The 26866-nt window shown below is 39.0% G+C and overlaps 1 protein-coding gene across 9 annotated transcripts in view; it reads right to left on the reverse strand.

The window, feature by feature from the left end:
* SUGCT (succinyl-CoA:glutarate-CoA transferase) overlaps nt 1-26866 on the reverse strand; it is a 752487-nt gene that overhangs the window by 177175 nt on the left and 548446 nt on the right. The window contains exon 13 of one of the 9 annotated variants that reach the window (XM_045389044.3): nt 13349-17122. The exons of the other annotated variants lie outside the window; for them this stretch is intronic. Coding sequence (XP_045244979.2) covers nt 17114-17122 — 9 coding nt within the window. The 3' untranslated portion in view covers nt 13349-17113. Of the gene's footprint in view, nt 1-13348; nt 17123-26866 lie in introns of those variants that run through there. 9 annotated transcript variants of the gene reach the window in all.

The following is a 26866-nucleotide window of genomic DNA, read 5'->3' on the forward strand; positions in this document are numbered from 1 at the left end:
CAAGCAATGGAGTATCCATCTCCCCACCACAGGCTGATCAGTAGTTTTTAGCACAGCCAAGATGTCTGAAGGTTCCCACAGTGGGAAAGGGAACTTCTAACAACCAAATTTCTTCCGCATTCTTCCACTAGAGCCATTTCTCAAATGCATCCAAGCCAGTGGGATGTGTTTATGATGGAAATTAAACATTTATAAGCACCCAAGATAAAAAAGCACAAGCTCAGACTTCAGAAGTCTGCCCTGAAGAAAGGAAGGGGGTGGTCTTGAGCACAGGTGGAAAAACTAACCTTTTCTCACAGCCCTCTGAGAAGCGACATTTGTAGAAGTTTCAGGGCTATATAGGCTTTAACAAAAGATGCTGTCCTTCACTTCAACCTGACAACCAGCAAATCAGGAAAATCGCCCTGATCACTTTCTTAACTAGAACATAAAAGCCTCTTGGAATTAATAAAGAATGACTGAGAAATTGTCTTTATTAAAATTTCTATTTTCAGAAAAAGTCAAGGGTTACTTTTTTTTTAAGCAGAAAAGTCATCTAAAGTAAATTTTAAAAGGATAATTTACTGATATAAAGTGAGTAAAGTAAATTGACAAATTTAAAAAATGCAAAGGAATCCTATTTCACTACTGACAGGGCACAAGTTCCAAAAACTGTTGAAAGAAGAACAATAACAAAAATGGAAGTAACCTTTTCCATTTTAACAATACACACTGACATTTCATTTCAAACAGATCTTTTCCTTTGGGAGACACCAAAAATGTAGAAGAAATGAGATAAATATAACTTAGGTCCACATTCACAAAACAGAAAAAGAATAATGATTCTGTTCAAGCTATGTAAATCAAACAAAAAATTAACTCTTCTCCTTCTTCCCACAGGAAGTAGGTGAATTTTTTGGGGGGAGTGGGGAGGGCATGGGAGGGAGTCAGTTTTCTATGAAACCTTAATAGACATAGAAAAAAATAAAGCGTTTTTCTTATTCTCACACATCAGTAAATACAATACTTCTGACTCCAGATGTGTGGGGATTTCTTCCCATACACCAAGCAATGAGTTCTCCAGTGGACATCAACTGAGTGCTCTGTAATTCTACTCAGTGCTGATATTATCTACCTGGAGACAACAAGAGATCACACAGATTAAAGCTCAGTCCCACAAAACTGCCTCCCACTTCAGATGCCAGTCACAAGCCCTAGGTTATGACCTGTGCTTCTAACTGACGGGCTATAAAAGGTTTCTGGTCCCCCTTCTTGGGTTTGATTAATTTGCTTGAGCAGCTCAGAGAAGTCTGGTAAATGCTGCTTGCATTTACTTTTTATTACAAAGGATGCTACAAAGGATACAAATGAGCAGCCAGATGAAAGAGATGCACAGGGTGGGGAATGGGAGAAGGGACACAGAGCTTCCATGCCCTTTCCAGGCTGAGATGGAGCAGGGATCCCTCTTTTAGGGGCCTGCGGGGGACCCTGAAGCATGGAAATAAAGGAAAATCCTGAGTTCCTTCAAGGGAAATTCCAGGCACCTAGCTAACCTTGAGAAGTAAATAAGCAATTTGATAAGCAACAAGGTAATAGTAGCCTAAAACAATTGCTAAGGAAGTTAGTCACAAGAATGTTTGGTTCTCTATAGAAACTCAAGATATCTTCACATGCACCCCTGACTTGTTTTTCAGAAACCCAGACCCCCACCAAACAGATCTGCCTGCACGAAAAACTGAGGGCTGAACTCTGACCACTGTTCTCTATTCCAAATTTCTTCCTGAGGGCCTGGAGGAAGTCATGTCCGTGAGCTAGAGCTAATATTCTTTTTTGCTGATCCCTAATTTTAAACAAAGCTTCATGTCCTGAACCAGCCACAAATGAGAAAAGCTTTGAATCCACCTCTGACCTGTGGGTCCCCTACTTCAAGAGGTCCTGCCTTTTGAGGTCAAACCAATGTGTATGGTCCATGTTTTGATTTATGACTTTGCCGGTAACTTCTGCTTTCCTGAAATTTATGCGTGCCTTAAAAAACCCTTACCTGCAAGCCATTGAGGAGTTCAAGTGAGAAAGAAGCATCGGCTGCCTGATTTGCCTTGCTTAGCACTGTGCCAATAAATGCCTTCCTTTCTACTCCTGCAAAACCTCGGTGTGTTATCTGGTCTTACTGTACTGAGAAAGTGAGCCCCAGTTGGGTTCTATTACAAAGTGTGCCACTCTCGTGGAACCTCTACCCATTAAGCTATCTGAAAACTCATCTGAACCTTGTTTTGGGTTTTTATGGAGGCTTCATTACATGAACATAATTGATTAAATCATTGGGCACTGGTGATTAGCTCAACCTTCAGCGCCTCTACCCTCCCTAGAGCTTGGGGAGGTGGGGCTGAAAATTCCAACCCTCTAATTAGGCTTTGGTTTTTCTGGTAACCAAACTCATTCTAAATTGTATAGGGGCTGCCAATCACTACTATCTAATGAGTCACGCTGTCTCATTAGCATACAAAAGACACACTAATCACTCTGGAGATTCCAAGGCTTTTAGGTGCTTTCTTTAGAGAAAGACTAAATGTCCTATATATTTCACGATATCACAAACCCCATGGTTCCCAGTATCTGATGTGTATTATAAATGAGGATCCGGATGTTTTGAAGTTAATATCCCAGAGCAAGTCTTCAGTTGTCCATTGCTAGTGAAAACATGCTCGCACTTACAATTTTGCTCAAGTTCAAAGTGATGAATTTTCCTAATTTTAAATGTGGACATGGTGCTTCATCTCATTACTTATGACTGCCCCTAGCGCCTCACCTACTGTACTACTACTTTAGAAGACTGCCAACCCCACGTTGAATGATCATGACTACACTGGCCACACATGCCTGATTTGTATATGGTAACGATGGTCACCAAAATCGAAGGGAGCACAGAAAATGCAGAATAGGGGATATGTGATTCCAAGTTAGAAATTTCAAAATTCCCTCCAGACTGGGATTGTACCAATGTAAAATATGAGATTTTTTTCCTCCTGTAAAACTTAATGGAACAAGTAGTTACATCCTTGGGTGGGGAGGGGAGTAGAGTATAATTACCTCTTGAGAAGAGAACACACCCTGGGACTTTCAAGGCACAGTCTTCAGGCCTTTTATTTTTCTTTTACTTCTTTTGTGGGTGTGTAATCCTTTCTTAAACATTTGGTCTACATATGGATAGACCTGTGATTTTAAATGGCCTAATGAGCCTCAGACAGACTTCTAAGTAACACTCATGAATAAGTCAAAGAGAGATTCTCAGATGCTAACATTTATTTTATGGAGATTTTTTTTGTTTCTGTTTGCTGAATTTTTGCCCCTTTTAAAAAGTTAACACTTATTGAACATAATATATCCTGAATCCTTTGCAGATGTTAAACAATTGACTTTGATTTTTTAAAAGAAACAAATCCATCTATTACCAAACCAAAAACTTAAAAACAAGCTCTATTTATTTAGGTGATTCTGATAGTAAATCCTTCCTCTCTATTCTGCCTGAGAAAAAGGATTGCATTTCTCTGCAAAATAAACTTTCTGTGAAGATTAAGATATGACCTAATGTGGACTTGTTCCTTAAAAAGCTGAAGGGTCCAAAATATGACATTACATTTTCTTTCATCTAACCATTTAATTTAGGATGGAGGGCCACGCATTAGCAACAATGCCTTAAAAAAATCAAATAGCATATCTTTCTATATCATAACACAAAATGCTGCAGTATGGTAAGTAGCTTTCAGTTAAGTATTGTGTAGACTGGATGTGAAATTCTCATCATGACAGAATACTGATGTGAATAAGAGGATCAATCACAGGACAACAAATGAGATTGGGAAAAGGGAGGAGGATTTTAACGAAGACAAACTAAATTTTAGTTCCTGAGCGATTTGGCCTTGGACTCAGGATTCTGCCTTCTACATGTGGGCTTTTTTAATCATAAATTTTCCAAAGTTAATGGATTATCACTATTTTGTCAACTAGCTCTCTTCTATTGTCCATGCCAGAAAAGGTGTTCTCTGCATCCAGCCAGCAGAACAGCAGCAAACTGGGAAAGGTTGTCTAGAGTACTATTCATTGTAAATAGAGGCTCTTGACTTCATTCAAGAGACTGGCATAAATGAGGGCAGTTGTTTGTGGTAGAATGCAAGCTTGTCTAGTCAGAGAGAAGCTGTTAGCCTTCTTTAACATACTCTAGCATAGATCAGTAATGTATCTGCAAGTGTTCATTTTAAGGTACACCTTTGAGCTGGTCATCTGTTCTTATCAGGCATACACACTCCAGGAATGGTGGGCTAGCATGGAAAAAATCTTAAACAAAAGGCGAACGCCAGATACAGTTTTCACAAGATAGGTTTCAACTATCTTCAAGATTGATAAACACCAGGGGCTTTGTTCTGTAGCATAATGGATATTAGAAATGCTCCTTTCTCAGTGAATGTAATATCAAGATATATGAACTGGGTAGACATACTACAGAGACGTTTATACCTTCACATAAATGAGAATGAAGCATAAGAATATGGGAAGCCCAACGGCCTGAACCCTTTAGAAGGGTGGCCTGGGCTCTCCGAAGTCCTCTTATGTCTAGTCTCTGATTTGAATAATTCTTGGTCATCACTATCTAGGTGGCTACCAAAGTCAACCAGAAGGAACTTCAAAATTATGAGCTGAAGTGGTTACATTTTCTATTTATTTATTTATTTATTTATTTATTTATTTATTTGTCACGGGTTTATTTGTTGTTTGCTTTTAATAACACTTTGCAATAGTAGTGAAAGGACTGTTCTAAAAACCCAGGACAAACAAACCAAATTGGTTACAGTGTGAGATTCACTGAATCGAATTACCTATGTTTTCTTCATGTAGGAAAAAATATCTGCCCTAAAGCACAAAACTGTATTCAAAATGTTACAGTTCCTTGTCCTTATGTCTCATCTAGATATACTATATGAACAGTTCACTACTGGAAAAACAATTCACACCATTCACTCGATGTTATTATAGTGGAATTTTGTTAAAAATCACTCAGTGATGGCGGGCTTTTTTTTCTTTTTTATTTTTTTGGTTCCAGCAAATTTGCCCAGGAAGGGAAAGTAGGAATTGCCATTCACACCCCATTGTGTACTGTTTTCTTTCTTTTGGTGGCTGGTAGTTCAGAGGGATTCTTCTGGTGAAATAGGGAAGTATGGGAAATTGTTTTTTGACAACTAGAAATAGTTTTAGATCAAGTCTCTTTTTCCTTCATCACATATTCACTCATTGCTGCTTATGGACAGGAAGCACTAAAAGCTGTAAAAATGTTACTATGAGTGCAAAAAACCAATGCCGAGTGAGAGAAGAGATAAAATAGGGGCAGCACCTTAGATTTTGCTGCTATGGTAGCCAGTCTCCACGATGGCAACCAATGATCCTTGCTTCCTACTAGCCACGCCTTTCTTTGGTGTCCCCCATACTGAACAGGGATGACCTCTGTGTTCAATCAAATACTGCAGAAGTAAGGATGTCTGACCTCTGAGAACAGGTCATAAAAGGTATTGCAGCTTCTGCTTTGATATCTTGAATCATTTGCTCTGGAGGAAGCCAAAGACTGTGCCCTGTGGAGAGGTTTACTGGGGAGAAACTGAAGCTGACCACTAATAGCCAGGTCGAGCTGGCCAGCCATGTCAGTGGGCCACTTTGGAAGCAGCACCTGCAACCCCAGTCAAACCTTCAGATGAGTGCAGCCCAGGCCAACATGTGACAGTCAAGATCAACCAAGATTGCTTCTGAATTTCAGACCCACAGTAACTGAAAAATAAGAAACACTTATTTTGGTTAAAGCCACTACATTTGGGGGCATATTATGTAGCAATAGATACAGCTACTAACCCAACATGATTTCCAACCCTATTCTCTTTTGACTGACTCCTGCTATGGAGATTTTTTAAAAGCAAGATATGAACGTTCTTATTAGCCTCCCTTGTAGCCAGAAGTGGGCATGGAACTCATTCTGACCAATAAGACATAAACAGGAGTTGACTGAAGAAGCTGTCTTATAAAAGGAGCAGGTAGAAGGAGAGTTCATCACACAGCACCTTCCTCCCAGTTTCTGCTACGCACATGATGTCTGGGGCTGACGTAGCTATCTTATAGCAGGGATGTAACATGCATGAGGGTAAAAAGCTGACAGCAGAGGATTGTGGAGTGAAAACAAGTACACAGCTCAGGTCCCTTATAACACTGTTGGGTAAATAAATGAATGTTGGCAACTTCCTACCACCTTGGTGAGTGATTAAAATAAACCCTGTTTTTATACCACTATTAGCTAAGTATTCTATCACTTGCGGCTGACAGAACTCCTCCTTTTTTGAACCAAGAAGGGGTGCTTTAGAGAACAGGTCCTCAAATGCAGAGTTGGCCGAATGAAAGAGATAGGACATCTGGCTGTTAGGTTCCAACCCTTTCTGTTTGGAAACAGGATCACCTTTACTATGCAGTGGTGACACATTTGTTGTAACTGTTGCCTGTTGCATGCAGGCTGCACAATGATAAAAGCTCTAGCGTTAGAGGTAAATGTAAAAACACTGGTTGGGCAAGCTTATTTTTCCATACATACATCATACATTTTGGAACATTTGGAAAACTCACATGGGAGGTGAATGACTTCTGTGAGCACTTCACAGCATGGCATGTTAAAGAGTATGACCCTTTATACACCACATACACACACACACACACACACACACACACACACACAGTCATTCTGAAAGCTTTGGGTTTGTATGTTTGGTTTTTATAACAATTTTTGTGTGAAGAAACAAAATAGGCAACTTCAAAACACAAGGGAATAAGCCGGGCATGGTGGCTGATGCCTGAAACCCCAGCACTTTGGGAGGCTGAGGTGGGAGGATCCCCTGAGGTCAGGAGTTCGAGACCAGTCTGGCCAACATGGTGAAACTGCATCTCTACTAAAAATACAAAAATTAGCCCGGCATGGTAGTGCACGCTGTAATCCCAGTTACTCAGGAGGCTGAGGCAGGAGAATCGCTTGACCCTGGGAGGTAAAGGTTGCAGTGAGCCAAGATTGAGCCACTGCACTCCAGCCCGGGGGGCAGAGTGAGGCTCCATCACACACACACACACAAAACCACAAGGGATTTTTCTCCTTGGTGTTTCTCTGCTTTGATGAGTAACACCCAAGTAAGCATTACGCAGGATCTGGTATATACTTCTCCTATTTAGCCCATGAATTGAAAATCTACATTGGCAAAAGATCTAGACACAAGATCTCATAAAACATATTTCACTTGTTGCCCTGATGATAAAGTAATAATTGTTAGAAAAGTAATAGTAGCCATATTTCAATTCTATACTGTTTCTAAGCATACTCTATATGCTATTTTATCTATATTTAACAATAACTCCATGAAGTAAGTTTTTTTTATCAGTCCCTTTGCCAGATGAGAAGACTGATGATGCTTACAAAGTAAGCCCAGCACTGTTGAGTTCAGAGCTTTTGCTCATATCATTATGTCTCAATGCCTCCTGTTTCCGGCTCCCACATCTCCCCAACCCCATTCAAATCTAAATCAATTACCAGCTACTGTTAATTATATATTTGATATTACTCGCTTTTGTCGGCTTTCCAGATGTGACTAGCCTCAGCCACCTCACTGGTCTCCCTGAGTCCTCTCCAATCTGACTGCAGCCACAGACATCTTTCTTGTCTATACTTGTTCATATTTCTCCACCGTTGTTCAAAGAATTAGGTCAAAACTCCTTGACAGGACACTTCTGAATTGTATCACTTACCCCTTCCTTGCTTTCCAGCCTCATCTCCCAGCAGTCCTCTCCATTCTGACACCTCTGTCTCCGAACTCTTACTGCTTATTCTGTGTTTGGTCCATATTGGATGTCTCCCAGTTCCTTATACTTTTCCAGCTCCAGGCGTCTGCAGCCGAAAGCGCCTCTGCATGGAGCAATTTCCCTGACTCTTTTTGCCCAACTCCCAAACCTCCTTCATCTTAGACATCACTTCTGACCCCCAACTGTAGGTTAAGTGGCCTCACTAGATGTTTCTTTTAGCACCATGTGCTTCTATTAATCCAGGCCTCACTGTTGTGCCTTTTTCTCTCTCTGAGCCTAGCGTAACTAAACTTGCACAGTTAACTACTCATTCTCCTTCTAAAACACACCACATTTTCTACACATACAAATATATATGCATATAGGCAATGTATATTTTATACGTATGTGATTACACATTAGAAGATTTGAGAAATTGGCCAGGTGCGGTGGCTCACGCCTGTAACCCCTGCACTTCGGGAGGCCGAGGCGGGCAGATCACCTGAGGTCAGGAGTTTGAGACCAGATTGGCCAACACGGAAACCCCGTCTCTACTAAAAATACAAAAATAAGCTGGGCATGGTGGCACGTGCCTGTAATCCCAGCTACTCGGGGAGCTGAGGCAGAAGAATTGCTTGAACCCAAGAGGCAGAGGTTGCAGTGAGCCGGGATCACACCACAACACTCCACTCCGGGCAGCAGAGTGAAACTCTGTCTCAAAAAAAAAAAGATTTTAGAAATACATACATAATATTACATATAATTATCTAACAGGAGGAGAGATTCTCTTTTCAACTCTAGAGTCATACTCTAATTTATATTCTTATGACCTTACTCCACCTTCTAAGTACACTAGGTTCAATCAAAAACTACTTTCCTAATATACAGCACCCACCTCCACCTTCTGCTTTATGGACAGCAGAACTTCTCATCTTTGTCTCCTAAATCACTGACTTGATTTTCTATAGTTCTTTACTATCATTTTTGATATACATTCTAATATTGCTATGTACTTCAACAGAAAACTATTTCTATATCAACCTTTCCCCTAAAACAACAACAACAACAACAACAAAACCAGTCTGTCTGGATTTCTTCATTTCTATTTGTTAACTAGAGCCATTTTTATACATTTCCCAATTTATTTTTATTTATTTTACTGTTTTATTTTTCTTGGATGAGGCTATTCTTTGGAAGTGGAGGCATGCATGCTGGGGCCACAATTTTTGGTCCCCACCCAGGTTCTTTCCTGCTGTGGTTGGTGAGAATTCCTCTGTAGCTGTCAAACGGTTCACAACTGTCTTTGGTTTTTGTAACTGTTCTGCCTTTTTAAATGTCTTCATTAGTATTTCAGTAGAGAGCCAGGGAAGGACATTTCATAAAATGTGAATATGATGCCATTTTGAATTGAAATCCCTGCCCATCCTTAAAGGACTTATTCTTCCACCATAAGTGGCACTAACCAGCTCTATTTCTCTGAAGTGAAGCATCAGATTTGGCAATAAACTGCAACAGGGAGTTTGCACTACAAGGTAATGAAACTTTCCACAGACTATATATCCTATAGTAAAAGTCTCCATTTTATGTAGCCACTCCTTTTATAAAATTTATTCTTTCCAGGAAGAAATAGTATTTGGTACTTTAACAATAACAAACCTGTTCTTTCAAAAAAACAAAGAATGGTCTCCTAGTTGAAGCCTTTTACATTTTTTTTCTTTCATAATATGCTTAATCTTTAATCGGATCAACCCTCATTTTAATAGAACATTTAAAAGTGTAAAATCTGTGGCTAGTTTTCATTGTTGTTATTGTTGTAGTGGCTCTTTGTTATTGTTTTAAATGGCTTTGACAGGAAATGAGTTTGGGTCGTACAAAAGGTTTCTAGATATCTGGAATATCTTTTAAAGTGGCAAAACCCTTTGTATAATAGAGGGAAGAATTATTATCTCCAACAGTATAATGTCACAATGCATAAATTTTAGACCATGAAAGATAGAATCGGCTCCAAAGCATAGGCAATTTTGTTTCAAAGATTGGTTTTTGTTCATGAAAAAAATGTAATGCAGTTAGTCCCCTCATATTTATTAAGTGATAGGTGACTATAAAAGAAGTTTATGAATTGTACAGCCTCCATTTGTATGTTGTACTTCAGTCAGAGACATTTTATGGATGGTTATATAATACTCTTCAGCTTTACATAGCTCCCTTAAATAGAACCACAAAACTCCTCACAGAGAGTTTCATTCATAAATAAATAAAAAAGGAAAAGAAGGCTTTAAGGCAAGATTTAAATAGAGGAAGTGACTCAGTGGTTCAGAGGGAGTTTTGGCAAAGAGATGAAATAGCATCCACAGAAGAAGAAACTAAATGATGAAAGGCCATGGGAAGTTAGAGTCAGAGCAGCAAAGAGAGGAGCAGAGCCCACAGGTGGTTTATAAGAAATACTTAGCACAGAGCAGCATTAGAATCCATGTTGGTGAAAGTAACAGACACATCACTCTACAGAAAATCCAATCAGTGATTAAGGGGCAAAGACGAGATGTTCTCCTGATACAGGAAGAAAGAAACAAAGAAATGAAAACAACATGAGAAAGAAGGTAACAGACGTGGAGGATGGAGATTCCAAGTTTTAATCTAAACAAAATAGAATTTTCCAAATAAGAAACAAATGGAACAAAACTAGTTACAATTTATTGAAGAAAATGTTACTGATATTGATAGAGATCTAAATATTGTGGTTTAAAAGTAAATAATGAAATTCTGGAAAACACAAACTAATTTATAGTGGCATATTACAGGTTGCCAAGGTCTGGGATGGGGGAAGATCACCTACAAAAGGATATGAGGGAGCCTGTTTGGGGGATTGTGGTGGTGGATATACACCACCACATTTATCATTTATACATTTATCAAAACTTATCAAATTGTACACACAGAAAGGAGACATTTTATTGTATGTAAACTACACCTACATGAAATTAATATTATTGAAATTTTTATTTTGAGATGATTATAGATTCATATGCAGTTGTAAGAAATAATACAGAGCTCCCACATAACCTTTACGCAGTTTCCTTCAACAGTAACATCTTGTAAAACTATTGTTCAATCTCACAGTGAGGATGTTGACATTGATAGAGTAAAGATATATTCCATCACCACAGTCTCATAACCACAGGGATCCTTTACGTTGCCCTTTGACACCCACATCCACTTCCTTTCTGGCCCCACCTTCTCCTTAAATCCTAGCAACCACTCATCTAGTTTCCATTTCTATAATTTTGTTATTTCAAGAATGTACATATAAAAGGAATCTTACCATATGTAACTTACTGGGATTGTCTTTATCTCTGGGCATGATTCCCTGGTGATCCATACAAGTCACTGCACGTATCAATAGTTTGTTTCTTCTTATTACATTCTGTAACTTGTCTTTTCATCTCTTAATAAAGTATCTCACAGAGGAAAGCTCTTAATTTTGATGAAATTCAATTCACCATTTTTTCCTTTTATGGACGGTGTTCTGATGTCAGCTCTAAGATCTCTCTGCCTAACCCAGATCCTAAAGATATTTCTCCTTAAAATATGTGATGCATTTTGAGTAAATTTTTGTATAGGATGTGAAACTTAGGTTAGGTTTTTTGTTTTGTGTTTTGTATTGCCAATGGATGTCCAGTTTCTCCAACATCATTTGTTAAAAAGGCTCTCTCTCCCTACTGAATTGCTTTTGCACCTTTGTCAAAAATCAATTGGGTATATTTGTGGGGATCTATTTCTGGGTTCTCTCTTCTGTTCACTGATCTACGTGTCTATCTGTTCTCTGTACACCATCTTGTTTACTGTAGCTATAAAATAAGTCTTGAAACCAAGTAGACTAATTCTTACTTTCCTAATCTTCATTTTCAAAATTGTTTAAGCTAGACTAGATCCTTTGCCTCTAAATAAAAAATTTAGAATAAGCTTGTTTATGTTTTGCTTGGATTTTTATAGGAATTCCATGAAACTTATATATCAACTTGGAGACATGACATCTTTCCTATGTTGTCTTCAAGTATATCTCCACTTGAAAAGTATATTTGATTTCATTCATTTGTAGTTTGTAACATACAAGTGCTATATATGTTTTGTTAGGTTTACATCTATTTCATTTTTATCCTTGAGAGAATGTAAATGGTACTGTATATTTAATTTTGGTGTCCACATGTACACTGCTAGTATATAGACATACAATTGATTTTGATGTGTTTAATATGCACCCCCTAACTTGCTGAACTCAATTATTAGTTCTAGAAGTATTCAGCATAGTAAATTATGTCATTTGTAAATAAAGACCATTTATTTTCTACCTTTCCAATTCATGTATCTTTTATTTCCTTTCCCTGCCTTGTTGTGGTGGCTAGAACTTCCAGAACTTTGTAGATGCTCTTTATCACGCTGATAAAGTTTTCCTTTGTTTATACTTTTCTGAGAGTCTTATAATGAATGAGTGTTTCATTTTTGTCAAATGCTTTTTCTTCATTGACTGACATGATTATGTGGTTGTTCATCTTTAGCCTATTAATATGATGGATCCATGGTGTCCCACAGATTGGAAGACTCAACAGAGGAAAAATGTTAATTCTCTCCAAATTGATTTACAGGTTTCACACAATTCCTATCAAAATCTGAGCAAGACACAGACAACATTTTGTTTTCAAGCATTGTAACTTGTACCCTGGAATAAACCCCATTTAGTCATGGTATATCATTATTTTTATATATGGCCAAATTCCATCTGCTAATATTTTAAGTAGTTTTGCTTCTATATTCATGATGGATAATGGTCTGTGGCTTTCTTTTGAGTACTTCCTTGTCTGTTCATAAAATGAACTGGAAGTGCTCTGTCCTCTTTTAATTCCTAGAAGTTTGTGTAAAATTGGTGTTAATTTTTTCTTTTTAACATTGGTAGAATTTTCCCTTGCCATCATCTGGGCTTGAAGGTTTCTTTTGGGGGAGTTTTAAAATTTTGACCTCAATTTTATTAATAATTGAAAGGCTATTTATATTATGTGTTTAATATTGAGTGAATTATAGTATTTTGTATTTTTGAAAGAAGGCCAATTCCATATAAGTTGTCAAATTTAAGCCAGGCACAGCTACTAAAGAGGCTGAGGCAGAAGGACTGGTCAAGCTCAGGAGTTTGAGAACAGCTTGACCAACATGGCAGGACAATATCTCTAAAAAAAATTTTTTTAATGTAAAAATAAGTCATCAGATTTATGTGTGTACCGTTGTTCATAGTATATCTTTATTATCCTTTTGATATCTGCAAGGTTTGTAGTAATATCCTGTTTAATTTCCTATATTAGTACATTCTGTCTTCCTCCTTTTTAACTTTGGCAGTCTTTGAAAAGGTTTGTCAATTTTATCAGTCTTTTCATAAAACCAGCCCTTCATTTCATTGATTTTCTTTCTTGGCTTTCTGCTTTGAATTTCATTGATTTCTGCTTTTACCTTTATTAATACCTTCCTTCTCTTTCTGTTTTATGTTGCTGTGCTTTTCTAGGTTCTTGAGGTAAGAAAGAGCTTAGATTATTGATATAAGACTTTTCTTCTTCTCTTTTTTTTTTTTTTTTTTGAGATGGAGTTTACTGTGTCGCCCAGGCTGGAGTGCAGTTTCCTCGTAGCTTCCATGATGTCTGATGAGAAAGCTACAGGCACTCAAATTGTATTTCCTCTGTAGGGAAGGTGTTATTTTTCTTTAGTTGTCTTCAATATTTTTTTCTATGTCTTTAGTTTTTAGTTTTCATTATGATGATGCATTTTGGGATGAATTTCTTTAGGTTGTTGTTTAGGGTGTGCTCCGCTTCTTGAATCTCTACAACTATGTCTCTCAACAAATTTGGTGAGCTTTTCATCAAATTTTTTCTAGTACTTTTTCCACGCTACTCTTTTTCTTCTATCCTTCCTGGCCTCCGGTACCAGGGCTGTTAGATCCCACAGGTCCCCGAAGCTCGGCTTATTTCTTTTTTTCTAGTCTAGTTTCTATCTGTTGTCCATTAAGGGTGATTTCTTTTGTTTTATCTTCAAGTTCACTGATTCTTTTCTTGGTTCCTTTCATTCTGCTGTTAAATCCACCACTGAGTTGTGGGTTTTTTTGTTTTGGAGTGTTTTTTTTTGGTTATTGTATTTTTCAGTTCTAAAATGTCCATTTGATTCTTTTTTAGATCTTCTATTTCTTTGCTGAGACTTTCTATTTCTTTGCCGAGATTTTCTATATTTTCATTTCTTTCAGGCATATTTATAATTGCTTGAAGTATTTTAATTATGGCTGCTTTAAAATATTTGTCATATAATTCTAGCATCTCTGTTGGCATCTATTGAGTGTCTGTTTTCATTGAATTTGAGATATTCCTAGTTCTTGGTTGGATGAGTGATTTTTTTTTTTTTTTTTGAAACTTACACAATTTGGGTATTATGTTATGTGACTCTGGACCTTATTTAAACCTTCTGTTTTAGCTGGCTTCATCTAATTCTGCTTCAATACAGTCACCTCTGTACTGCCAAGTTAGAGTAGAAGTCTAGGTTCCCCATTTGGCCTATGTTAGACCTTCTGGAGAGGAAGAAACCACTCATTACTAGGTAGGAGCGGGAGTTCTGGCTCCCCAGTAGGTCTCCACTTAAAACTGCCCTGAATGGAAGGGGCAAAAAATCTTTGTCCTATTCCTCATGTGGCACCGACATCACAGAAGGGGGCCTTGCTACTACTGAGTAGAGGTGAAATTTCAGCCTCCCTGTGTGGTCTCAGCCTGGCAGAGATGAAAGTCCTGGTTCTTTATTTGGCCTTCTCTGAACACCCTGTCAGGGGGGTTGGAGTGTCTCATTACACTCTGACAAGGGTAGAAGTCTAGGCTCCCATCTTGGCTTTAGAGTGATTGGGGGTGAGGTCACAATTTTTCAGTGGTGTTTGGCTAGAGTAAAGCAGTTATTGTCTAAAAGATTTTTGTCTTGTGGGGCTGCCCCCTTCCTTGTCTTTTGGCTGTTCTTGGAGCTTTCACTGTCCATGGCCTATTCATGTTTCTAGGTTGCCACTTTCTTTAGCTCTAACTCTGGAATGTATAAGTACAAAAGAACTGACCATCATATTGTTTCTTGGGTCTTGAGATGCCTAACCAGTCTGCCTTTTTCTCTTTACTTTTTAGAGTCTTCTTATGTTTGTTTAATATATAATATCTAGGGTTTTCAGTTTTACTTAGCAGAAGGAATAGAGAAAAGTACAAACATTTATTCTGCTTTTCTGGAAGCAGAAGTCTCTAAAGTTGACTTTTTTTTTTAAAGAAAATTTTCTGTTTTAGAGAATGAATCAATGAAAAGATCCCCAAGATAAAAATATTTTGGTAAATACTTCAGTTACATATAATGAATCTACAACTATTCATATATAAATTAGAAGATTATCTACAAAGGAATAAAATAAAAATAAAGATGAATGAAGCAATGAATGGCAGAAAACCATTAAATACCTCGGAGTTGTTTGAAAATAGAAATAATTTTAAAATTCTGAACTCAGACAAACAACACTTCATATGTGAAGACAGCACAAAAACATTCTAAGATGTGAAAGGACTCAGCCAATACCATTCACCAATATATCATGCTGTAAAATAATTTAAAGGTGTATCATTTATATTCTGACAAATGCAAATTAACTCAAGTATGAAATCTCAGTTTTAAGAAGATTAACAATGAGCACTGGAACCGTGATTAAATAATTGCTTTAATTATGATTATATAATGTTCTAATTTTATGAATATCAGGTTTCTTGGTATCAAACATAATATCCTTATAATTTTTTCTCAGCTGCTTTCTGAAAAAAATTGAGACCCACAAATCTGTACAAAGGGTTGACTAAACAAAAAATAATGGTTCTTTGAAAGGATAAACAAGATCAGTAGACCACTGGCTAGATTACAAAGAAAACATCCAAATAGACACAATCAGAAACAACAAAGGTGACATTACAACTGATCCCGCAGAAATACAAAAGATCCTCAGTGGCTATTATGAACATCTCTATGAATACAAACTAAAAAATCTAGAGGAAATGAATAAATTCCTGGAAATACGCAATCTCCCCAGATTGAACCAGGAAGAAATTGAAACCCTAAACAGACCAATATAAGTTCTGAAATTAAATTTGTAATTAAAAACCTACCAAAAAAAAAAAAAAGAAAGAAAAAGAAAGCCCTGGGCCAGATGTAGATTCATAATCAAATTCTACCAGACATACAAAGAAGAGCTAGCACTAATTCTACCGAAACTATTCAAAAAAACTGAGAGACTCCTCCCTAACTCTTTCTATGAAGCCAGTATCATCTTGATACCAAACACTGGCAAAAACACAACAGACAAAGAAAACTACAGGCCAACACCCCTGATGAACACAGGCACAAAGATCCTCAGCAAAATATTGGCAAACCAAATCCGGTACATCAAAAAGTTAATACACCATGATCAGGTAGGCTTTATTCCTAGGATGCAAGATTGGCTTAACATATGCAAATCAATAAATTTAATTAATTACATTAACAGAATTGAAAACAAAAACCATACAATCAACTAAATAGACACACAAAATGTTTTCTATCTCATTAAAAATCATCAGTCCCTTCATCCATTTTGGGGTCCCAATGAGCATTTTTTTTTTCTTTTTTTGAGATAGGATCTAGCTGTGTCATCTAGACTGGAGTGCTGTGGCACAACCATACAGCCTTGACCTCCCAGGCTTAAATGATCCCCGTACCTCAGCCTCCCAAGTAGTCACAGGCGTGCACCACCACGTCTAATTTTAGTAGAGATGAGGTCTCACTATGTTGCCAAGGCTGGTCTCAAACTCCTGGGCTCAAGCAATCCTCATGCTCAGCCTACCAAAGCGTCCCCATCAGCACTTTTTTATCTTTCGAGTTGCAAGTCCATGATCCATCACTTTAACATCTTTCTTGACATTAATCTGCTGTATACACTTCTTTACTTATGTTGTACCCGTCAAGTAAACCTATGACTTTGAACTAATCTAATTATCAGACTTGTCTTTTCCTATGCAGTGTTGGGGGAAATCATACAAACACACAGAACATAAATGTATTATATCTGAAGTCACTAGATCTTCAGCACTTAGCAGAACACACTCTTGGTTTCCCTGGCTGGCTTTCTTTTTTTCCATTCCACACAGTAGCTTCTTCAAATCATTGGTCTTCCCACTATTCGCCCACTACTTCCTTCTTCATTCTTGGAAAACATTCTTGTTTACCAGTCCTTGGGAAAAATGGAAAACATGAAGCAGAAAATCCCTAAATATCCTGTCCACCCACCAAAAAAACCTAACCTATATCCCTACCCATTCTTTTTTTTCTTTCTTTTTTTTTTTTTTTTTTTTTTGTCTTTTTGAGACAGAGTCTTGCTCTGTCACCAGGCTGGAGTACAAGGCATGATCTTGGCTCACTGCAACCTCTGTCTCCCAGGTAAAGGCGATACTCTTGCCTCAGCCTCCCGAGTAGCTGTGCCACAGGCATGTGCCACCACACCCAGCTAATTTTTGTATTTTTAGTAGAGACAGGGTTTCACCATGTTGGCCTGGATGGTCTCGATCTCCTGGCCCTTGATTCACCCACCTCAGCCTCCCAAAGTGCTGGGATTACAGGCGTGAGCCACCGCACGTGGCCCTCCCTTCTTTCTTCTTTCCTTCCAGCCACAAGAGGCATTTCTCCCATTCAAGGCTCTTTTCCTCAAATTGTGGATCAAATCCTATTCTCTTTACCCTATACAGAGGCTTATATCCACCAGTTATTTCTTCTCATTATCTGAATTATCAATCTCAGCATTTATACTTACTGGCATACCTATTAAAAAATAAAATACTTAAATTTCAAAATCAATAAGAACCTTGCTGTCACATCCTGTGCTCCTACCTTATCTTCTCTCTATCCTACCTAGACTCTTAAAAGACTTGTCTTCACTCGCTGCCTCCCCGTTCCCCAATCCCCACTCCTCAACCTGCTGCAAAATGGTTTTGGTCCCCACTCTATAGAGAGTAATTCTTTCCCTACAGTGACTTTTGGAATGCTCAAACTAGTGGAAACTTTTATTCCCTTCCCTTACTTCACCTCTCTTTAGCTCTCACCACCCTTGAAAACTGCCGCCTTCTTAAAACAGTGTTTTCACTTGGCTTCACTCATGCTGGATTTTCCTGGTTTTTCTCTTCTCTCTTGGACCAGTACTTTATTTATTAATTTATTCATTCATTCATTCATTCATTCATTCATTCATTCATTCATTCATTCATTGAGACAGAGTTTCACTCTTGTCACCCAGGCTAGAATCTTGTCTCACTGCAACCTCCACCTCCTGGGTTCAAGCAATTCTCCTGCCTCAGTCTCCCGAGTAGCTGGGATTGCAGGCACACGCCACAATGCCTGGCTAATTCTTTCTGTATTTTTAGTAGCGACGGGGTTTCGCCATGTTAGCCAGGGTGGTCTCAAACTACTGACCTCAGGTGATCCGCCTGCCTCAGCCTCCCAGAATGCTGGGATTACAGGCCTGAGCCACCGGGTGCCCAGCCTGGCCAGTACTTTTAAATTTGCTTTGTAAAGTTCACTTTCTTGGCCCAGCCTTATGTATCTATATTCCCCAGGGTGTTCAATAATACAGTATCAGTAAAATAATTACAGTGGACATATAAGAAAAAATTAGATCGCCATAAAAATGACACAAAAAGTTGTTTTTTTTTTTTCTTTTTTGAGATAGAGTCTCTCACTGTCACCCAGGCTGCAGTGCAGTGGCGCAATCTCGGCTCACTGCAAGCTCTGCCTCCCGGGTTCATGTCATTCTCCTGCCTCAGCCTCTGGAGCACTGGGACTACAGGTGCCCGCCATCATGCCCAGCTAATTTTTTGTATTTTTAGTAGAGACAGGGTTTCACCGTGTTAGCCAGGATGGTCTCGATCTCCTGACCTCGTGATCCGCCCACCTGGGCCTCCCAAAGTGCTGGGATTACAGGCGTGAGCCACTGCGCTGGCCCCAGAAAAATATTTTAATTAAATTTAAAAGATTATAAGCATCATTGCACATTTAGCATAATCTACTGTTAAATAAGAGAAGATGCTTGTTTCCAGTTCTTCAGTGGAGGACTTTCTTTCAGTTACATACATCAATAAATCAGTAGTTCTCATCTCTGTTTGCTCAGTTCTTCAGGGAAGCTCACTGATACCTAGGACCCATTTCCAGAGGTTCTTTCTTAAGTGATCTGGGTTATGTTCCTGGCATTATGATTTTTAAAAGCTCCCCAGGTGACCCTAGCATGCATCGAGATTGAGCCAGTACAATAAATTCTGTTTATTGTTAATGACTATTTGAGTTAGGTTTCCCTGACTTGCTCTGTAAAGCATTCTAGCTCCATGTTTCCAAACCTTAACATGCATAAAAATCACCTGGAGATTTTCTTAAACTACAGATTTCAATTCATAGCTTTGCAGTGTTACATTGGTTTGCCAGGACTGCTATAACAAAATACTGCAAGGTCAGGAGATCGAGACCATCCTGGCTAACATGGTGAAACTCCATCTCTACTAAAAATACAAAAATTAGCCGGGTGTGGTGGTGGGCACCTGCAGTCCCAGCTACTCAGGAGGCTGAGGCAGGAGAATGGCGTGAACCCAGGAGGCGGAGCTTGCAGTGAGCCGAGATTGCGCCACTGCATGCCAGCCTGGGTGACAGAGCGAGACTCCATCTCAGAAAAAAAAAAAAGAGTGTATAATATATTCACATAACTATTTTTCCCAGACTTCCCAAATTTTTTTGAAATATACATGTATTACATTAATAAGCAAGAAAAAGTTAAAATAGTTATTTAAAAAGAATTACCCTTAATTAAAAATTAAACAAAATCCATGACTGATCAGTTCCTTATATATCTTCATGAAAAAGGGCAATAATTCTTCATTGCAGTATGAAGATAAAATAGTTTACTAATGTGTTGCCATTAGCTGGACAGTGTGCTAATGTTTTCAATAATGTCATTTAAAGTACTAAACCTGCCTGTTTTCTACATATAGAAGACAAGATTGCTGCTATAATAATGACTATCACATTGAATTCTGAGTTATAATTGAAATGTCTGAAATTATGAGAGTTAGTCATTCATTCAGCAAATATTTATTAGCAGCGACTCTGAGGGAAGCTCCATTCTTGGCACTAGATATATCACAAGAAGCAAATGAAAAAGGATTTGTCTTCAAGGAGCTTAAGTATTAGAGTATGATTACAAGTATTAATTTTTTAAAAAGGTAACATGAAAATATAAAATATGGTGAGATAATTTCAGGTCCCAGTACGGCTAGAAAGAAAATTAAATAGAGTGCTCTGATGCAACGTGGAAGTTCTTTAGCTTCTATGGTCATGGAAGATTTCTTGAGGAGGCAGTATATGAAATGAGACCTGAAAGAGCAGGAGAATGCCACACAAGTCCCTGGAGAAAGAACATTCCAGATCAAAAAAATAGTATGTGCAATGTTTCTGTGATGGGGATGAGCTTGGCAGGTCCAAGGTCCCGAAAGGAAGGCCAATGTGGCAGAAGCACAGTGAACAAGGAGGGAGAGAGGAGGGGCCTGGAGTTAGAGGACTAGGCAGGGTTTGGTCAGGTAGGCCTTGAAGCCTATGATAATAAAAGCGATTGGATGATTCTAAGCAGAGAAATCACAAGATCTTCCCTTTAAAATAGCAGTCTGAATTCTATGTGGGGAGGATGGGCTATATGAGGAGAACAGAGGATGTGAGGAGACGAGTGAGGTGGTTCTTGAAGTAGACCAAACTCGTGACGCAGTGCAGGCTCGGTTTCAGCAACAGAGCTGGTGGGAAAGAGTTGAATTAGGACTATATTTTGGAGGTTGAACCAACAGGGACTTGTCAATGGACAAAAAAATTAAAAACTCACAAACCTCAAGGACATTCCTAGGATATTAGCTTAAGAAACCAGGCCTTTGATGGCACCATTTGCTGAAAAGAGAAAAGCTTGCTTTGGGGCAAGAGGGAGATATGTTTGACAAAAAGAAACAGCTCTGTTTTGCATGTCAGTTTAGAGTTACGAGTTCTAGTAGAGATACCAATTTGGCAGTTAGATTTAAAAGTCTGGACCTTAGCTGCAGACTGAGCTGGAGAGAACAATTTAGAGATATCTGTGTATCAGTGATTTAAAAACCTCAAACTGGAGGAGGTCATCAAGCGAGAGGGTATGGCTGAAGCACTAACATGTAAAACATGGTAGAGAAAAAGAAGCCAGCAAAGAAGACCAAGAAGAAGGAAGTCCAAGAAAGCCAGAAAAGATCGTGTTTAAGAAGAAACATGTAACCAGGGTGGCTGCTGAGAGGCTGAGTATAGGAGGGGCTTGACTATTGGCACTGACAAGACATACATCACTGGGGATCTTGTTGAAAGCGATTTTAGTAGAGTTGTAGGAGTCAAATTCCAATTTCAGTAGACTGAAAAAGCAATGAGGGGAAAACTTAGGGACAGTGAATTTGAAGAATGTTTTCAAGGAGTTTTTCTGTGAAAAATAGCCAAGAAATGGGGTGGCACTTGAAAGAAGGACCAAATTAAAGGGATTTGGTTTTCATTTTAAGACGAATGATATTACAGTATGTTTGTTAGCCAGTGGGGATGATCTGGCAGAGAGGAAAAAGTTGACAAAGTAAGACAGAAAGGGGAAAATGGTAACTAAATCTTTCAGAAGGTACAAAAGACAGGATCTAAGAAAAACACTGAAGGGGTTGGTTTTAGGGGCAGGAATCACTTTCCACTGTAACATGATGAGCAATGGGAAGTTAAAGTAGTTAGTTATTTACTGATTTCATCAATTATCTCTACAAATTATAGATTGAGGTCATTAGCTAAAAATATTTGAAGGAGAAGAGAATGGAGAAGGTGTGAAATGAACATCTTAGACAATAAGAAAGTGAGTCCTCTAGTCCATATAGGCAGTGTGGAGCACCCATTTCATAGTTGTGGTTGTAAATGTGGAGTGAGTCCAGTGAGTAAAGTTGCATGTTTTTTCACTGACAATGTTCGAGAGCACAAATAAAGGTGTGGCGCAAGTAGACAGTTGGTTTTAACCAGCCTCAGGAGGTTCCCAGTCATGTACAATGAAAGGACCGGGGTGGCCGGAAAGTTATAATGCTGGGACGGGAATCCAGGCCAGTAGACAGAGAGGTGAGGGCACAAGGAGAATGAGGAGGAACTGAAAACACGTACACTTGTAGATTAGTGGGAGAGTTCTTGGAAAGGCAGAACCAGAGTAAGGGAGGTCAACAGAGGAAGTCAGAGACTGGGTTGTTTTTAATCAAAGTTTTCTGAGATGGCACAACTCTCTTGTGATGTTGTCAGTGATTACAACATCTAAGGTATGCCCACCTGAATGAGTTTCCAACAGGTAGTAGCAGAGAGGAAGATAGATCATCAAAGTCAAAGAGGTCTGAGAACCGATGAGTGCAAGTTCAGGCCAAGCTTATTATAAAAACTTCCTGGCTGGGCACGGTGGCTCATGCCTGTAATCCCAGCAATTTGGGAGGCCAAGGCGGGGAGATCATGAGATCAAGAGTTCAAGACCAGCCTGACCAACATGGTGAAACCCCATCCCTACTAAAAATACAAAAATTAGCGAGGTGTAGTGGCGGGTGCCTGTAATCCCAGTTACTTGGGAGGCTGAGGCAGGAGAATCGTTTCAATCTGGGAGGCAGAGGTTGCAGTGAGCCAAGATCGTGCCATTGCACTCCAGTCTGGGTGACAGAGCAAGACTCCATCTCAAACAACAACAAACTTCCCATACTCTCTGCCTTACCCCATTTAACTGGCTGTATGTCAAGGTCAAGGAGACATTGCAGATCTCATATTGAATATGGGAGAGCCTCTCTCAGCCTCAATGACTATATAGAGCATTCCTCCCAGTTAGAAAACTTTACATGAGAAACATATAAACTGAAGGTGAATATGCCATTCAAATTTTGGTGTTAATTTGTTACAGCAGCTATCACTGTAATCAATATTACATCCATCACGTGTCTTATAATGGAAGCTGGAGACCTCTTCACAAAAATTACTTAGATGTAGAGGCCTCACACACCAACCATAACCCCACATTTCCTCTCTAGTTTAATAAGGAGAGGAAGAAGAAGAGAAGAGAAATGAGTTATTGGCTGTCACTCACAGTGTACTGTAGTACACTGTATACTATGGTATAGTAGAGTAGTAGAGTATATCTAAGGAGGAGAAAGTGATGGTGTCTGCCACCCCAAGCCAAGTAAATTGGAGGGCTCTCAGTGAGTCACTGGTTAGAAATTGGGATTGCATGCAAGGAGGGTGGATTGGCTTCTCTTTCCTGCTGTTTTGTTTTTCATTTAGTTAAGTTTCAGAAATCTGAAGGTCCACTGTGGTAACCAGCCTGCAATATGACCCATAAGAATCCTGTTGGTATTCATATGTCTGTGTAGTCCATTTTCACACTGAATTAGGACTACACTATGTGAATACTAGAACAGTACAGAAGTGACAGTATATGACTTATGAGCTGAGGTCACAAAATCATGCAGCTTTTGCCTTGGTCTCTTGGCTCACATATTCTGAGAGGAAGCCAGCATCATGTCATGAGGACACTCAATAGGCACGCATGGAGAGGAGCTGAGACTTTCTGCCCATAGTGAGCCCCAGGATGCCAGCCACGGAAGTGAGCTACCTTGGAAGTAGATCCTCCGGCACCAATAAAGTCTTCAGATGACTGCAACTCCACATGACATCTAACTGTGACCTCACGAGACACCCTGAGATAGAACTGCCCAGTCAAGTTTCTTTAGAATTTCTGACCCAGAGAAACGATGGGATAATAAAGTATCATTGTTGGGTTAAGCACAATTTTGGGAGTTGATCCATCCTGCATATTAGATCGCTGTATAATAAGAGAAAGCTTCCTAATCCATTCCCAGAAATGTGAGTGCATTCATAAGCAGAGACTAGTGACTGCTCCCAGACTAGAAACTTCCAGATATGAGAGCCTCACTGGAGCAGCCATGCCAATAGGTCTTGTAGGGACAAATGGAGTAGTGTTCCTAGGAATGAGATGAGTCAAACTTCACACCACTCCAGTTTCCCAGGGCCCTCAAAGAACAGAAGAAATTTTCTGTAGCTTTCTTGGCTTATGTAATGACGCATGGAGAAGAAGAGCCAGGCAAAAGCCATGGGGTTACACAAGAAGCCACCAGGCCAAGCATGAGGCTACCCCACCCAGTGAGGGGTGTGGGATTTTATGGCTGGAAATGCCAAAGGAAAACTAAACAGCCTCTCTGTGAGAAAGCACTCACAACAAAGGGGATTCAAATAATTGTAAGCCTATCCCAAGACAATTCATCACTCGAAACACATTCACCTTAAATGAAGTGTCCATAGCATCAGACAGAACTAGACCAAATCAGAGTACAGCCAGGGACACTTCTCCTACTACCTGTAACCAGAGTAACACAAGAGAATATCTGCCTTTGCTAGTTCCCTGACCCGCAGATAAGGATATAAGTCTTGGTGAGGATGGGGAGAAGGGAAATCAGAGCCAGGACAGATCTGCCCCTTAAATGGGAAAAAGAGAGGACTTTAAGTTGAGTTTGGGATTATAATAATATTAGGTCTCATATTAAAATAACTGGAAACTTATGGAGTCATCTCAATAGGAAATTAAGAGACGGGAAAGCGGGGAGGGGTTCAACATAACAGAATTGAAACAGTAATTGGAAAAATCCAAGACCATTTCATGCCTCTATCTCAAAGAGCTGAGACTCCTCAATAAAGAGGTTATACATCATATATTCATGCTGACTTGTAAATATTCAGAGATTAACAATACAAATGCCAATAGATGGGAGGCCTAGAATTCATGGACAAAAACGGCTTAATTGAAGACATGATACATTCTAATAAAGAAACAATGTGTTTCACTGTCGTTAGAGGCTTTAGAGTTTTCCTTGGTACTGTTGTGCCATGGATCACCGGATTTGGTGTCTCACTGAGGTTCTCATCCCAACTCCATCACTGAAGAGCTGCAAAAGCTTCACCCAGACATTTATCTTCTTTGACGTTAGGTCTTTCATCTAGAAAATGGGGATTATAAAATCTACCTCGCGGCCGGGTGCGGTGGCTTAGGCCTGTAATTCCAGCACTTTGGGAGGCTGAGGCGGGCACATCACGAGGTCAGGAGATCAAGAACAGCCTGGCCAACATGGTGAAACCCCGTCTCTACTAAAAATACAAAAAAATTAGCTGGGCCTAGTGGCGGGTGCCTGTATTCCCAGCTACTTGGGAGGCTGAGACAGGAGAATCACTTGAACCAGAGAGGCGGAGGCTGCAGTGAGCCGAGATTGTGCCATTGCACCCCAGCCCGGGTGATAGAGATTGCACCATTGCACTCCAGCCTGGGCGACAGAGTAGGACTCCGTCTCAAAAAAAAAGAAAAAAATCATCTATCTCATGAGATTACTAATTAAATGTTACGGGTCCTGACTGAGCATTTGATACAGAATGTGGGTTCTGAAAGACATGTAAAACAGAAGCTAATAATTATAAGTTTGTAGATATGATAGGCTAGCATTGATTGACATTATTGTCAATCTCAAATACAGCACAGATATGGTACTGACATACCACTACCATGGAAAAATTATTTCTGGGATGACAACAACAAAGGAAATTATCCTTTCTTACTCACCAAGGGGGGAAAAAAGCATAATAGATATATATATCTATCCACAAATTCTATAGCAGTTTTATATATATATATAACTGTTTTCATGGAAATTTGATTTATAGCTTTAAAGAAAAAAAATCACCTTAAAATCATGTAACCCCTAATGTATCCTTTCCCTGAAGCTATAAACACACCTCCAGTTATTCTGTCCAACAAAAATATACCACAGCAGGTGGAGTCACAAAAGAGTAAACGGTTTCAATCTTTTCATTCATTTCAGTCTATTCCCTCAACAAAAACTTCAAACTGCAGGTGCATGCAGCATACTTCTGCTATGACAAGAGCAGTGTATCTCTGTAACCAGGGCTTCACCTAATGATGTGTGAACTAAATGTTAACTGCAGCAAAATGACTCCAAGCCAAGAAAGCTGAGGGTCTTGCCTGGAAGAGGGGCTAAGCCACAGGAACACACCAAAGAGTGGGGTTGGATCTCTGGCCCTTGGGAGATCATCATTCTTTCCTTCCCTTCAACTTCTAATGTTTCGAGAATAGTGCAAATTAAATTGGAATTCTCAGTTTGCAGACATTCCTCATCTTAGGGCCCAAATTTGATTTCAGTCTGGAAACTAGCATCTAAATGAGTTTGAGAGAGGAGTAGGTTTTAAGAAAGGTCAAGGAGTAGGTTTTAAGAAAGTAAAACACTAACCAATTATTGTAGGGAATCAGTTTCACATCTGGAATTGGTTACATGTGGAACAGAGGAAGAGTTTTCTTAGGACAGTTGGTTTAATTACACTTTTTTAAACAAGAAAGAACAACCTACGAATGCCAGCTAATCTCAAATGCAAACTGGCTACCTCTAGCTAGTAGATCTATTTGCTTCTCATAATATTTCTACCAGAATTATTAGTACTATATCCACAAATAGTTTCAATCAGTTGTTGCTTAAGTAGGGCAAACTTTGGAATGTCCCTTTGAGGTACACATTTTTCCTGGGAGTATTAGTGTGTTAGGGTCAAATCTAGGTGTTCAGACATCTTGACTATTAAAAAAAAAAAAAGATGCTATGAGAATAAGCATGATTTTGGCTTAAGACTGACCAAGATTTTAAAATACTAGCTGTGTGACTCTGGGAATGTTACTTAATCTTGCTTTATCTTTTCCTTATCTTGGAAATATGGATCATTCTTATCTTAAAGAGATCTATATTATGATTATGATATTAAATTGTATAGCATATGTAAAACAACAAACAATTATGGGACTATCTGGCTACAGAAGGTAGTCAAT

The sequence above is a fragment of the Macaca fascicularis genome, chromosome 3, assembly GCF_037993035.2.
Source record: "Macaca fascicularis isolate 582-1 chromosome 3, T2T-MFA8v1.1".
Lineage (NCBI taxonomy): Eukaryota > Metazoa > Chordata > Mammalia > Primates > Cercopithecidae > Macaca > Macaca fascicularis.